General features: G+C 41.1%; 1 protein-coding gene across 1 annotated transcript in view; it reads right to left on the reverse strand.

Annotated features, from left to right (window-relative positions):
- hfm1 (helicase for meiosis 1) overlaps positions 1-10,832 on the reverse strand; it is a gene marked incomplete at both ends in the record, with an annotated part of 16,382 nt that extends 5,550 nt beyond the window's left edge. The window contains 24 exons of the mRNA XM_080725790.1: positions 1-63; positions 232-329; positions 681-728; positions 868-974; positions 1,142-1,233; positions 1,758-1,838; positions 1,998-2,045; positions 2,175-2,308; positions 2,414-2,508; positions 3,139-3,284; positions 3,499-3,600; positions 3,968-4,011; positions 4,124-4,212; positions 4,299-4,499; positions 4,727-4,882; positions 5,466-5,543; positions 5,680-5,831; positions 6,244-6,376; positions 6,773-6,843; positions 6,962-7,003; positions 7,398-7,735; positions 7,922-8,210; positions 9,071-9,186; positions 10,765-10,832. The exon at positions 1-63 is cut by the window's left edge and continues 72 nt beyond it. Coding sequence (XP_080581916.1) covers positions 1-63; positions 232-329; positions 681-728; positions 868-974; positions 1,142-1,233; positions 1,758-1,838; positions 1,998-2,045; positions 2,175-2,308; positions 2,414-2,508; positions 3,139-3,284; positions 3,499-3,600; positions 3,968-4,011; positions 4,124-4,212; positions 4,299-4,499; positions 4,727-4,882; positions 5,466-5,543; positions 5,680-5,831; positions 6,244-6,376; positions 6,773-6,843; positions 6,962-7,003; positions 7,398-7,735; positions 7,922-8,210; positions 9,071-9,186; positions 10,765-10,832 — 2,791 coding nt within the window. The remainder of the gene's footprint in view (positions 64-231; positions 330-680; positions 729-867; positions 975-1,141; positions 1,234-1,757; positions 1,839-1,997; positions 2,046-2,174; positions 2,309-2,413; positions 2,509-3,138; positions 3,285-3,498; positions 3,601-3,967; positions 4,012-4,123; positions 4,213-4,298; positions 4,500-4,726; positions 4,883-5,465; positions 5,544-5,679; positions 5,832-6,243; positions 6,377-6,772; positions 6,844-6,961; positions 7,004-7,397; positions 7,736-7,921; positions 8,211-9,070; positions 9,187-10,764) is intronic.
- Positions 10,833-15,821: the final 4,989 nt, after the last annotated feature.

The following is a 15,821-nucleotide window of genomic DNA, read 5'->3' on the forward strand; positions in this document are numbered from 1 at the left end:
GCAACGAGTTGAGTAGAGCTATGAAACCTTCCTTTGACTGCTGGTTCAGAAACTCTGACAAGCCTGGTGACATGTAAAATACCAAACATTTAAACTATCTACAATGATATTACAGCACCAGTTAATCAGTTAAAGCATGATGTATGATGAAACCAATGCAGACCTGTAAAATACTGTAAAACAAAAAGGTAAAAGGGAAGGAAATTGTGAATTTTATTTTATTGTACATACACCTGCTGATGCGCACTCCATTCCTGAATATTTTTGCAGTGTCCTGCGTAAGGCCGAACTCTTGGATTGGGATGGAGCCCAGCTGAGCCTGAATCAAACTGTATACAAGTACAGTGAATTCACAACATATACACACACTCACATATATGTATCTCTGACATCCATTTCCTACTGGGGTCATGCCTACGTTCCCTCAGCTCTATGTTCCCTTGGTTTAGATTTAGGCTTGCGGTTAGGGGTTATGGTCAGGATTGGGGGTATTGTCTTGAAGTAATATCTCAAGAGCTAATTCTAAAGAAAAAAAAATGAAAATTTTCCTTTTTTTAAATAAAGGATTCCCTGATTGGTCTTGAGGGAACATAGGGCTTAGGGAACATACATTATGTACGGTATGCTCGCTCGTGCACAGAACAGGAATATACTGCATTAAAGCATCAATCTATACCTACCAGTTAACTTTCATATCATTGTTCTTTATCTTTCCCTCCATAGGATACCTGGGAAAAGATGTAGAGACATGCTTATGCTGTGGGTTGCTCTAATGACATTTATTTCCCAATTCAACAAACAAAATTGCCATTATGTAACTGTATATCTAATCTTGCTCCAAGGACCATAACATGCTGGTTATCTGACCTGATGGTGATTCTGTTCTTATCCTTGTTCAGTGTATTCAGGGTTCTCTTCTCATTCACCCTCAGCTGAACATCGCTGAACTCTTTGCCCTTCACCACCAGCCCAATCTGTACACAGAGCCATTTACTTTCTATCTATTTACAATCTGGCATATATGTACTGTCTGCACTTCACTGAAATTGTTTCCAAATGCAGGATGGCAGTTCCATGTAAACATGGCAATTCCAATCCAGACATTATACAAAGAATGCTGTGTTTTATTATGGGAACCTACCAGCTCAGCTAGAGTCTCGGTGCCGACTACGTTGCTGAATTGTTTCATGGTGTCAAAGGCAACACAATACCTGGCCATCAGCCTGCCTGCCTCTGGGACACAAACACTGGCTGTCATTCAAAGACTGCATCAGTGCACATAATATGCCAATGTGTTTGAGTTGGGGTCCACCCTATGTTCCCCAGGTTCTATGTTCCCCACAGGTTAACCTCCATTAGTTTTATTGAGGTTAGGGTTAGGGTTAGGGGTAGGGGTAGGTTTAGGTGGTAAGAAAGTGGGGAATATAGAACCTGGGGAACATAGGTACGGTCCCTTTGAGTTTAGCTGTTTTTTAAATCTGTGATATATTGTAACTTCCTTTGCCCGTCACCGTGATTCTAAATACAAGACCGCACAGCCTACTCGGGAACTATGCAAGATCGGAGCGATGCAAGTTAGAAATGGATGCCCCACCCAGCCATGGTGAAAACTGTTATTCATTGTCGGATGATACCTGTGCTGTATTAGAATACACATATTTTCATTTGTGGCAACAGTTACGTATGTTCATGACAAGTGTCAAACTTACAAACCATCAATAGACATCTATTGTATATGATATGATAAGATTCTCTACCTGTGGGTTTAATATTGATGTCCTCGTCCATGGTAATTAGACCAATGGAAGACAGGGAATTGAGATTCTTCAGACACAGCTCTGTGGGGACAGGGACTGAGTTTATGTTGCAAAGAATAGGCTAACATCTGCATTCAACATAAATAGCCTCTGGTGTAAAACTTTTACAGCATCCCAAGAAAGTCATCCATAACCTTTACATAAAATGGAATGCACAGATGTATCCCACGGTATTCCCACCTTGTAATTTGGCCTCGATTCCACGTCTATCAAGATCTGTGGAGAAGCCTACATTGGGAACACACATAAGATCATGAGTCACGATGCAATTAACAAGAATGCTTGTATTATGTGAAAAATGGCCACTATTATGTGAACAACTGCAAACTAATTCTAATGCAGATTCCTGTCTCTGACCGTAGTGTTTGGGGTTCTTGAGGGCTCTTATGTAGAGGAATGTGGAGCGTATCCAATCCAAAGCCATGTTGACATCACTAATGGTCTGGAGGACTATCTCAGCATTCAGGTGCTCTACCAGGTGACCATGTAAGCTGGGTGACAGAGGGATACTTTTGATTTGTACGGTATGTTTTTTGTTTGTATATTTTAGTATGCGGTAAGTCTGGAGGAGAGCAAAAGAGTTTTGTTTTTCATACCTGCTTTCAATGATTTCCATTCTATTCAGAAACGTCATGTACTTGTCCTTGGTTTGGGATTTGGTCATGATCACTGCAGTCGCTGATGTATCGAACTAGAAGAAGTGGAAATCCAAAACTCTGAGCAACTTATTATACAACTTACAGTTTACTTTGGATAAAATAAATCCATTACGCTGTGAATAGTTAATGGCATGATACATTACATAAACCAGTAGTTCTCAACCTGTGAGTCGGGACCCCGAGGGGGTCTCCAAATTATTTTGGGGGGTCCCAGATGATTAACTTAATGTGCAACATTGTTTTCTCACTCAACAGTAAACAAACCAACATAAAGTTTAAGTGTATAGAGGGTATCTGTACATTTCTAAAGTGACAATGTAAGGACAATTTAATACCTATAAAATTACAAATTAAACAATGGCCAAATTGTCAATTATTTGAGGCAGAAATTGTGAAAATAGCTGATCTACATGTTTGAGGCGTTGTGAGCATGTAGATCTGCTATTTCCACAATAAAACCATGTCATACAAAATGCAATTCCTCAACTCTTAGCGCTCATCAGAATGGTGGACCCCAGTTAAAATATGATTATTTTGGGGGTCACGAAAAGGTTGAGAACCACTGACATAAACCACCAGTTGAAGTTATGCTGTAATTTATTCATAATACTGATTATTGTCTGTTCTGTCAAATCAAATGTTGCCACTATGGCACCACCTGCCTGTGGTCTCCCAGCTCTTCCAATCATCTGCAGCATGTCAGCCTCACTGTACTCCACACAGGAGCCTGCCATATAGTGCATGGTAGACTTAATCACCACCAGGTGGGCTGGCATGTTCACCCCCATAGCCAGAGTACTAGTGGTGACTGAGATATAGACAGAAAAGACCAAAAGACCAATTTCATGTATTTGAAAACAAACAAAAGCAGGCCAATGACTACTCAAAAGACTGGCAAGTACATGAGCATATCTTGCATAATACTCCATTGTTAATGTACATCAGTAGAATTATTAATAATGCGGGAAACCTTTACCATATAAATGATCATATAATGACAACAATCAATTAACAGATCTCACAGAGGACAGGAAGGTCTCCCAGGGTAAAGGCTGCTTCCACAACCTTCCTGTCAGAAACATCAACCCCTGCATGATGGTAACCAACACCAAACGTGACCAGGTCTGGAAAGAACACGCACGCACGCATGAACACACGCACGTACGCACATACACACATACACACATACACACACACACACACACACACAAGATAGCCCTCTCATACATTCAAAAATGTTACGTTGTAATCTCATTCTGAGCTGGCTGAGGCTGGGGCAAAGTGACACTGTGGGAGCCAACCCAAGGTGCAGCTAGGAGGGGAAAGCACCACCTACAGTAGTAGACACTGCGTTTGGAGGGCATCAATTCAGGAGTCCGCTAGTCCGCACTCTCGCATCGCATCACCAGTGACAGTAAGAGGAAGTTCATTTGTCATTATTGTTGGAAGTGTGACAGTGTATTTCTTTTCAGCTATAGAAAACTATCCTACCTTTCAGTTTTGAATCCAAGATAGAGTTTGCATATTTCATCAGCCTGCAAAGGATTATAAATTAGACACACAGAAATATTTGAACGAATAGGCCTAGTTGTTGTATAAGCATGATTATGGGCTGTGATTTTATGACGTCTCGATGATTTGACCTGCCTTTGTTTGTGCTCAATGCTCATAATGAACCTAGCATCCTTGGCCAGAACAGCAGCTGACTGCTGGACACCTTTCCTTGTCGAGCAAAACTACCGGAACACAGACAGTAATCGTGAGACTTGGTAATCCAGTCTAGGAACATTTTCTGACGCTTAGCTGTAATGTTACCACCTACCACTAATGTAGGCTTCTGGTCAGAATAGGTCTGTATGATATTAGCCATCTTGTAGTTAAGTGACAGGTCAAACTTGAACTCTGTCTGGTTTGGGCTGCATGGGAATCCCAGCACCACCTTCCTCAGTTTCACTGGACGGTGGCTCTCGTCCATCTCTAGATAGGTGGCTGGGCCGTTTTCATCACACAGCCAATCTGCTATCTGGCACAGACAAACAATGCCATTATCACGTTACATATTGATATGACATATGTTCTACAATATCTCAGCTATCAGTACAAACATTCAAATTAGAAAGTGCTGTTAATGATTTCAGACAGATTGAGGCAATGTGACACTCCTGATGGTCATTTGAGTCACTTCAGAGCATGAACATATCTTATAGTAATATCTTTTACAATGTTCTTTAATACTTTCCAGCCACTTACATCAGATGTGTTGGGTACAGTGGCTGACACAGCCACAAATCTCATGGAGAGGTTTGCCTGTGGTTTTGTTGCTGTCCGATAAGTATGCACCGCCTTCATTCGGCTCACCACCACTTCCAGAGTAGCCCCACGAGTTGTGTCCTTTACCACATGCACCTGATAAAGGTAAATTCGGTTGCCAAAAGTAGTTAGAAATACAGTGCAGAAAAAGAAGAAAAATGGAGATACAGATAAACCAAGGCACACCAAGGACAGGGAGGATCTGTAACAGCTATGTCTGGTTACTAGACATAGCTTTTTGTTCATACTTAATTTTTTATGCAGTTTGATGTAACAGGGAGATCAAATTAGATAATGGCATTTCTATTTGTTGAATAAAATGTTAATAACGTTTTTCTCTAATGCAGCCTGGATATCTTTCTAACAACAAGTTTCTGATGGTGGCAGTGTCTAATCATCAGCAGTGTATTTTCAAATTCCACCACATACAGTAACTGCACAATGCGTCGTTGTATCGTCGTTGTCGGGGGGAAACCTTGTATGTCCAAAACCATTTGTTTTGCACACAACGCCTTGCTTGTAGAGCAGCTGTTTTCACTACTTTTGTGCGAAGGCCTTGTATGATGAGGCAGGGCTTTACTTTGCGAAAGAATTTACAAATTTGAAACTTGGAGATACAAGGTTTCTGCCCGACAGTGTCGATATGTTAATTGATATAATGTCTGTGAAACTCTCTGACCTCATCAATGAGGAAGAGGCTGACAAGTTGCAACAGACAATTGTCCTTCCATTTCCTTGTCATGCTGTCCCATTTTTCCTGATAGCAAAAGACAAACAGATTAGAAATTTACATCAATGCCCCCCCCCCCCCCCCCCCCCACACACACACACACACACACACACACAGTTGAGAATGTAGAAAGAGATTCATTGTGCTTTGTTGTGTCACTCACAGGTGTGGTCGTGATGATGTGGGCATCCTGAATCTCAAAGAAGTCATCGATCTCTGTGTCTCCGGTCAGCTCCTTGCAGCTTAGCCCCAGAGGACCAAATTTCTCCTTCCAGTCCCCAAAGCGCTGACTACACAAAGCTTTGATCGGGGCCACTGGCCAAAACAAAAGGGAGTCTCTTTATATGCACATTATCTCACAAATTCAGAGTCAAGAGTTGACTAATGCCTTATGTTTGACTGAGCTTAGAATCTTACATCTCTGGAGGCATTTTGTGTGATCAGGTCAAAAGTGAATGTGATACAAAAACATCTAAAATGTGAAATATCTGAAAGCACAGCACTGAAATAACATTGATTCCAAAAGATTGTCTGGCATGAAAATAAAAATGGAAAACAATGTGCGCTTGCTAAAGGAATGATTTGATTTTTACGATATTTCAAAATATGCATACCGGTATATTGTACAGTAATATGAAAACAGACATATTCAGGATTGTGGATTTAGTGTTGGGCAAATATGAAATGCTGCACTCATGCTCAGAGGTCTACTCCATAATGCACTCACTGTACACGACTTTGACATTTGTCCAGGGCTCTGAGGTCTCCATGAGTAGGCGAATGATGGCCAGCTCAAACAGCACTGTCTTACCAGAACCAGTGGGAGCGCAGCATACAAAGTTCTTACCTGTGTATAGAACCTTCAAATAATAGAGAACAAATCACCAATTTACTCCTGAAAAACTATATACGTGTGTGTGTGTGTGTGTGTGTGTGTGTGTGTGTGTGTGTGTGTGTGTGGACAGGGAATTACTACTTTGTGGGGACCTCATGTCCCCACAACGATAGTACAATCGGAGAAAAAAACCTTGTGGGACAAATTTTAGTGTCCCACAAGGTGTTTAGGGTGTGTGTGTGTGTGTGTGTGTGTGTGTGTGTGTGTGTGTGTGTGTGTGTGTGTGTGTGTGTGTGCGTGCGTGCGTGCACGTGTGTGTTATAATAATAATAATAACATAGTATCACATTTGCCTTTAAATTATGTGGAGTGATAATTTGAGGAGTCAAAAACAGGGAGAAAGCTTACAGTATACACTTACATCATCCAATGCTTTGGACTGAACATAGTTGAAAAAGGGGAACTCTTTGAAAATGCATCTAAAATTAGCTGCTGTTTTATTCTGATTAAGGAAATCCAAGGTAAAGTTACATTCCACAAATTCCAGCATGGCAAGTCAAACCGTTTCTTTAATCTTTAATTTTGTTGACGCACAGGGCTGTAAGGATACGGATCTCAGAGACTGGTCGTAGCCCCCCAGACTCAGAAGAACCTAAAAAACAAAATAAAGATAATTTTGTTTTCAGTCATACTTGTACAATTTTTTATTTTTTACAACATCCACTAACAAGCTAAAACTAGTTGGAAGTAGAAGAGGTTGGAATTGCCTACCACCTAGTGGCCGCTATGTATACCTACTGTATAATGAAGTGGTCAGTGGGGAGAGCTCACCTTGTTTCACCTCATTATAATCTAACACAATATGGCAGCTGCAGCTAGGTTGGTACAGTGCATAAAGACATTCATTAACTATAATTATGTTAAGTCTTAACATAACATTAATTATAACTGCAATATGCCTTAGCATCCATACATGAGGGACTTTGCATGCCAGCTAGTATGACATTGTGCACAGCACTCATGGGTCCGTGACTGTGTCAATGCACCTTCTATGTGAAGTGGCTGAGGCGTCATGGGCAGAACATGGGCTCTCTTTGTGCCCTTGTCTTGCGCCTCTGTGTGTGCTGCCTTCTGCGGGGGTCGGCCACTCACTGCAGATGAGCCCTGGTGGGGGAGGGGGAAGGGGGGACTGGCTGAGAAAGGAAGAGCTGACTGGCTAGCCTTTCCTGGCGGTGGCTGGAAAGGAGGATGCTCTGTCACCATGGTAACCGGACGGAGGAAAGTTTGAGGTCTGGACATTGCCCGACTACTGCCACTGAGGTCGTCCGTGTTTGACAAGTCGCCCCTGCTGTTCAACACCTGGCCACTGGGGGGTTTAAACAAACTGTCACAGAGAGAAGAATGGAGGCAAAGAGATGGAGAGACAGAAAATGAAGAATTTAGGTCATGAAACATTGAGGCTTCTAAGCAGGATAAACATTATGGCTTCTAAAAGACTGTGCCTGCATCTGGACGTAAAAACACAACTAAAGGGTTTAGCTACATTGTTTTCCTGGATAAAAAAGCTTGCCTTCTCCGTAGAGGAGGTCTTTGGCTGAAGTCCAGGGTGAAATGTTTCTCCCTGGCAGCCCCATGACCAGAGTCCAGCGGGGTTTCATCTCCACTTCTGCCACACTGATTGGCATCCCGGGGGTAATCCATGAACCCTTCACCCAGCCGAGGGCCACTACACCTGCTGTCCCTGGTCTGTTCTGTGACGTCCTCTGCATTGTTGAATCTCTGAGAACTGGTGACTTTGACGCTTGTGTCAACTGACTCTGTCAACGAGGGCCGCAATTGATCAGGCTTCTGGGAGAAACCTATGAAGAAGATTAAAATTAAGTAGTCAGTGCCAGTAATCGCACTACTGATAATTTGGTACTAATAATTGCATTTCATTGGCCATGGAGCTTAGGATTGTTGACTTTGAAACACTTAAAGGACCAAACCACTACATACTGCACGGTATCATTGTCTATTCACAGCTTCAGCCATACTGCATAAAGTACACATAAGCATAGAACATTTGTTCTGTTAATGGCTTCATTTTATGATTTTATATTTGTTTACATTCCACAGTCATTAAAACGTCAATAAAGTTGTGCAATCGTTAATTATCGAAAACGATTGAATCGATTATACAAAATAATGAATAATTGATAATACGTATATTGAAATAATCAATCCCCATTTTGGACATGTCCTTATGGGTGAACATTTCAAAAAAGCTTCAAAAGTCAAGTAAAAATGTTAAGGAATTGAAGACATTAAAGAAGTCAAACCTGGTAATGACAGTTAAAGGACAACTTCACCTATTTTCAACCTATCTTCAAATAATCGGTCCTCACTAATGCTCATGATAAAATTGAAGAAATCTACTCGATCTGTGTCTCAGGAGGCCTGTGAAAACTTCCGAAACCCACCTACCAGTGACATCATCATTTAACAGGGTTTATTTTTCCCCATCGATGATGTCACTGGTAGGCGGATTTCTGAAATGTCAACAGCCCTCCTCTGAGACACAGACGGGGTAGACAAAAATGCTTTGAAGAGAGGCTGACAATTTTGGTGAAGTCGACCTTTTAAGTTTGGTAAGATAGTACGTTTTTGTATGCCAAATACTGAAATGTTTACTCAAGTCTAATGGAAAGGAATTCACACTTATCCACACACTACATACTGTACAAGGATGAGAAACTCTCTGCCTCCTTAAGGATGTCCTGCGTGGCTGGGATCTGAGAGAAAGACGGAGGCATTTCTAACCGCCATGGATTAGCCTCTTGGCACAGCGGCTTTCTGTAGATAGTGAGTCAGACAGACAGAGGAATAAATATTTGATTGTTCTCTTTGGGTCTCTGGGTTTTGCAATGTAACAAACACTGTAATTCTGTAAAGGGTGTTATCACAACATGATATGGGTGTCATCATCAGTAGGCTACTCATCTGTCCTATATATGGTAAGCCATTAGAGGCTTACTGCCTGTAATTCATTCAGAGGCTTGGTTCATTTTTAGTTTAGGAATGAGTTTTATGGGTTACGGTTAGGGAGTTTCACCATGGATGGATTAGGATGGGAATGGATGATTCCTTGTTCTGATGGTATTGGATTAGTGCCCCCTCTCTCTTGCTCACACACACACACACACACACACACACACACACACACACACACACACACACACACACACACACACACACACACACACACTTGCAAGGGGTAGATGAGTAGGCCTAATAACACCCACACACAATGGAGTCTGTGACCCCTAATTTTGTTTATAATTTTGAGTAACTGTTTAAAACAAAATCGAAAAGTGTGTAGCCTATCGACAACTTTCCAAATCCCATCGTGCATTGCGCAGAAGTTGGACGGAGCTTCCGACGCCGCAGCCGAGTGTGATCTACAATCTCACAACGGCTGCATCTGCGACGCGACGTGAGCTTGTATTTCTGCTGTTAACCGGAAGTGTGGTGCAAAGAAATCTCCAGTAAATTCCCGCGGAAAGAGGTGGATAAGAAGACATTAACAACCCAACCCAAATAACAAACCAATAACACTAGTTACTTGCTGCGTTCGGCTGCGTATATACGGTAGGTAGGTATGTAGGTAGTTAGGTACTGTAGGTAGTTATCTTGGACTCCCATTTTTTACTTTTTTATTTTATTTTGCCAACACTTATTAAAGGCTTTTTAATATTTAGAAGAGTGCCTTGGTTTTCTTTTTTTTTCAGTTATCTGTGTGTGTTTAAGCCTGTAGCCCTATCAGGGACCAACATTTCTGATAATAATAATAATAATAATAAAACTTTATTTGTATAGCACCTTTCATGACATGAAATGCAGCTCAAAGTGCTTTACAGAGCATAAAATGAAGCACACGTGCTTAACAGAGAAAAAGTAAAATAGAAATAAAAAATACATAAAAAAGAGATAAGTAAAATGATTACAATAAAGCAAGAAAAAATAAAAGCATAGAACATTGAAGAACAATTTCAGAGCCGTGCGGACGTCAATAGCAGCATAGGGATTAAAAAATTTAGCTAAAAGCAAGAGTAAAGAAATAGGTCTTGAGCTGTGCTTTAAAGCTATCCACCGAGGCTGCCTGTCTTAGGTGTAGTGGTAGTTTATTCCAAGCTGTCGGTCCATAGAAGCAGAAAGCTGCTTCACCATATTTTTTATATGTCATTGATAACATCATCATGCAGCCAATGAGAGACCAGCATTCCTGGTGATGCCAGTGGTGATGACAATGGCATCGCCAGTGCTGATGCCAGTGGTGAGCACACCTCATGGCCTACTTGAGCACAAAGCGCAAGTTGGCACCTCAACAGAGTGCAGTTATTGTCATATGCTTGTGTTGTGCGTTCTACTTACACTTTGTGGACAATGGGCCTCTCAAAGAAGAGGTTATCCAAGGGTAAGGCGCCATCCTGGTCCACCATCTCATCGGATTAACTCCGCTGAAACCAGGGAAAACCAATAGCTATAGCTATAATATAAATGTGTTAACAGTGGTGTAAAGTAACTAAGTACATTATCTCAAGTAGCCTACTGTACTTAAGTACATTTTTAAGGTATTTGTACTTTACTTGAGTATTTCCAATACTTTTAGTACTCCACTACATCTTGGATTCAAACACTGTACTTACTCCACTACATTTATTTGAAAACTTTAGTTACTAGTTAGCCTACTTATAGGCTACTGCAGATATAATAATTAAAACATACATAAACCACTTTAGCCCTATAGTTTATACCTTGGCTGTTTGAAAATAGCGTATATCTACAAGCTCACAACACCTGACACATTGTTATGAGCTTGTAGATCTTCTATTTTCAAACATTTTGTACTTGTTTTGGTACATTTTGATGCCAATATACTTTGGTATATACTTCTACTCAAGTAGTCTACATTTTGACTTTTACTCCACTGAACTCCACCACTGAATCATGTGTTAACGCGTTGCCATTTTATGTTTATTGACATTCTATCACTCAGGAGGACCATTAGCTAGCTTACCTGTCCTGTTCTGAATCTACGTCAAGTTTATCGGCCTCTCAGACGAACAATGAGTTAATGAGTTTAATTATTCGTCAAAAGACCGCGAGGCCGAGGTGACATGTTGACAGAGTAAACATTGTTAATTTAAACCACGTAGTTTTGAATGTTTTCTCCTCTTTGTGTAGCTACCAACTTGCTGACCTTAAAGGCATTTTGCTACTGTAATGACTGATGCTCGCACGAGACGTGGGCCTATCTGCGCAGAATCCTCACGCGTCACGCGAGACAAAAAAAATAATGATAAAAAGTTAACACAAAACATCGTAGAAAAAGTACTCAAATGTTTTACATAAGTACAAAAATAACAATATAACAAAAATATATAAATATAAAAAAAAAACAATAGACCTATAAAAAATACTCTGTTTAGTAAAAGGCCCGTGTTTATAACATTTTTACTTGAGTAAAAGTACAAAAGTATTGGCATAAAAATATGTAGTACCAAAAGTACCAAAATTAAAGTAAAATGTTTGAAAATCTATAAGCTCACAGCTATTAATATTTGCCTCTGAGATATGTCTATATCTATAGGTCTACATCTCAGAGGCAAATATTGTACTTTCAGTACTTCTGTGGAATAGAAGTAAAAGTACTGAAAATTGGAAATACTCCAGTAAAGTAAAAGTACCTAAAAAGTGTAGGCTACTTATAAGCACAGTGCTTGAGTAAATCTACTTACATTACACTGTTATTACTATCCAATAATCTAATAATTATCATGAGCATACTCAGGAAAAACTGCCTTCATGGCAAACCCTTCGCCCTTTTTCGCGCTGTGTTGAAAATCCGCCCTGAGAGCGACAATAATTGAATAAATAATTATACTACAGATAATAGCCTTCCATCAGGGATTGTGATGGCCACACATCTTTGTTAGGTTGGTTTGGGAATTCGAGACAGTCCTCAAATAGCCAATCTAATAAATAACGTAAGGTATAAATATTCCAGGAAAATCGATCTAGGTTGGGATGAATCAAATCTCACTTAATAATATGAATGAATGTTGTGATTAACCGTTATCAACCTGGAGAAAAAAATAAATCTGCTACCCCTAAAGAGATGGTCATTAACTCAGGTTTTGTATGCCTCCTAACTGGAATGAACCATCTCGTCTCGTGGGGGACATGGCGATACAATGTAACCATTTCCTTTAAGATGAATATTATAAACCTATTACTTTGCCATCGTAAAGCGTATAATTGTGCCTGGCTGTAGGGATGTGCTTATTTAGAGAAGTTGCTCGCCTTGTATTTGACTATTCTGTCGATATTGTTAGGTATGGTCAACCTCTCGAAAGAAATGGATTGTTCCACACCAGACCACCACGGAAAATGGCGACTGTGTGAAATGGATGGAAGACGAAAGTAAGAAATAATTCAATGCAGCGTTTAAAGTGCACCTTGGCTGCATCCGCGTCGTCTCTAGGTAACGTATTCCTTGTCTTTCACTTATATACAGACATGTGTATTGTAAATACGAGGCGCATGGTTGACATAAAGCTGTAAATGTAGCCTAAGGATTGGGTTTTGGTATGGAACACAGCCTAAATGGAATGGGCTGCAGCTCCTGCAAGCAGCATCCAACAACACAGCGTGACACAAACGAGAACGAAATGCAATATGATCCCTTTGCAGAACAGCGTGAAAACTATTATTTGTTCGCTATGTCGGTGCTTTACATAGCAGTCGTTAGCTTTTGGGTTGGCATGCAAGTGAGCTATACTGTGCTGAAAGTTTTAGCTGTAAAATGCTGTCCATTTGCGCTCATCAAAAGCCATTATGAGGTTTGCCCCTTTTTGCAGTTCACGTTACTCTGCTGTGACCATTACAAAAGCCTTTCTTTGCCAGAGAAAGAGCGGGTTTGAAAGATCTAATGCCCATCATGTGTGTAAGACATCTCTATCCAAGGACCTTTCTTCCATGGCAACCATTGCCATTAATACTTAATTTAAAATGCCATTTGTATTTTAGATTAATTCATATATATCTTATATAGCTTCCATTTTGTTGGGGGGAAAAAAACTATATATAACCAAATCAAACTAATTCCAACTTGGTACACCAATGTGTGCATTACACACACACACACACACACACACACACACACACACACACACACACACACACACACACACACACACACACACACACACACACACATTAAACAGTTATAGTATGTGTGTGTGTAGGCTGGTGTAGCCTATAGTATGTATGTATGTATGTATTGAGCATTGGATTTGAAAGCTTAAGCAGGTATATTTTTCTTTTTATTATGCAATAACACAAATGACCCATAGGGTTGTTCTTGTATGTCCTAAAACTCCATGTAAACAGGCAATATGGGGGAAACCGGAAAACGTGTGACGTCATGGCTCACGCGCAGACTCACGCTGCGTATGCTATTACATTGTTGTAAACAAGCGAGGAGTGGCTCCGGGTTATTGTAAAAGGTTTGGGAAAATCCCAGTTGGGCGGTGTCCCAGTTGGGCGGCGGTGTAGCGTTAGGCGGCAAGCGTACAGCTATGAGACCCGAAAATTTGATGAGCAATACAATGGTTATATGTCACAGTTATTGTCCACGACATTGCAAGCGTCGCGAAGGCCAGCGGACCTTGGTCCTGCTCTTCGCGCCCGCGAAGAGCGGGACAGGGCCGGCCGCGCGAGTTACGAAGCCGTGGTGAATGCAATCGTTACGGCCTGGGCAAGCGCACGATAAACGCATGAATGGGATGAAGAGGTTTGCGCCCCTCGTGGCTTGGGAGCTTTTGGCTACGCGTGGAGGTGCCGTAAGTTGGGGGGATAAAGATTTATGATTCTGTCCCTATTGGGACGGTAACTCGGACGACGCTGCGACGGCTCAAGCGGACTTCGCAGCGCTCGACACGGCTCGCTTTAGCTCGCTCGGCTGTGTCTCACGTGGATCAAGTCCGCTTGAGACGGCGCACCTCCGTCGTCTCCACCAGCCAAAATCTCCCAAGCCGCGAGGGACGTGAAACTTTTACAATAACCCGGGTCGAATTCACTCCTCGCTGTAAACAAACAGCTGTGATCGGAAGTAGAACAGAAGTGGAAATCTGGCAGTGTGTGTCACAGCCACTTGACATGCAAAAAAAGAAAAACGTAGAAAAAAAGGTGTGTGCACAACGGCATGTTACCACGTAAACGTGGCTGTGGTAGACAATTCTTCTTGTAAATGATTGCTTCGGGCTTTGTGCTATTATGTGCTTAATTTGAGCGTTTTCACTCACTTCTGAAGATCAACAGAATTATATTTCCACCGAAAAAATAACATTGTATCCGCGATCATTCGTTCTCAAGTTAAGGACCGTAGAAAAGATGAATGGATTTATCTAAATTTGAAACGTTACAGTGGACGTAATTTCCGGGTGTAATCTTCTTCATCAATCCCGGAATCATTCACCAAAATGACGATAAATCTCGTCTTTCGGTTCTGAGTTGGATTAAAATGATGAGAAATCTCGTCTTTGGCAGTCATTGACAGATGGCAAAATTGTCTTCTCAATCAGGGACTATTACGGCCCTGGTATAGATGTTATCATTCTTGCATTCTCTAATGCTTTCAGAAAGAACAGTTTTCATTATTTATCAATTAACAGCATTTAACAAAGTATAGTAAACAGAAGAAAAAAAAAATTATCAAATAAATCTTTGGTTTCTGCCTTCAAAACAGCACCTAGTCCTATAATTGTGCACAATTTGTTAAGGTTTTACTTTTTGGGACATCTTGGAGAACTTGCCACAGTTCTTTTGTGGATTTGGTCTCAGATGCATGTAATCCCAGACTGGCTCAGTGATGTTGAGATCAGGGATCTGTCGGGCCATGCCATCTGTTGCAGAACTCCTTGTTGTTCTTTATGACTCGGGCTGTGTGTTTGTTTGTGGTCATTGTCGTAGTAGAATTGGTATTGCTTGATCAATAAGAATCTGCCTGTATTTGAGGAGACCACTAATACTGACCAAATCTCCAACTCCCATTTGCAGAAATGCAGCCACAAACCTGCAAGGAACCTTCCCCATACTTCACCTTCCTTGGAGAACTCCCTTCGGCAAACAACCTGCCCTCTGTTAGAGCCAAATAATTAAATGTTTGACACGTCAGTACTGACCACCTGCAGCCATTTCTTTGCACATCAGTCCTCGTGTTTTCATGCATAGGTGAGTCACTTAGTTTTATTTCCATGTAGGAGGAGTGGGTCTTTGGCTGCAAGTCTTCCTTGAAGACCACTTCCTTTTGAGTTCATTTCTTTTTTGCTTTTTGCTGTTTGTATTAGATAGGAGAGTGTAGAGAAACCAAGGGCAGAGAGAGGGGAGACGCGCATGAAGACAAGCATGTGGTCAGTGTCACAGTG

This window comes from Nannobrachium achirus, assembly GCF_963921795.1.
Source record: "Nannobrachium achirus genome assembly, chromosome: 5".
Taxonomy (NCBI): Eukaryota; Metazoa; Chordata; class Actinopteri; order Myctophiformes; family Myctophidae; genus Nannobrachium; species Nannobrachium achirus.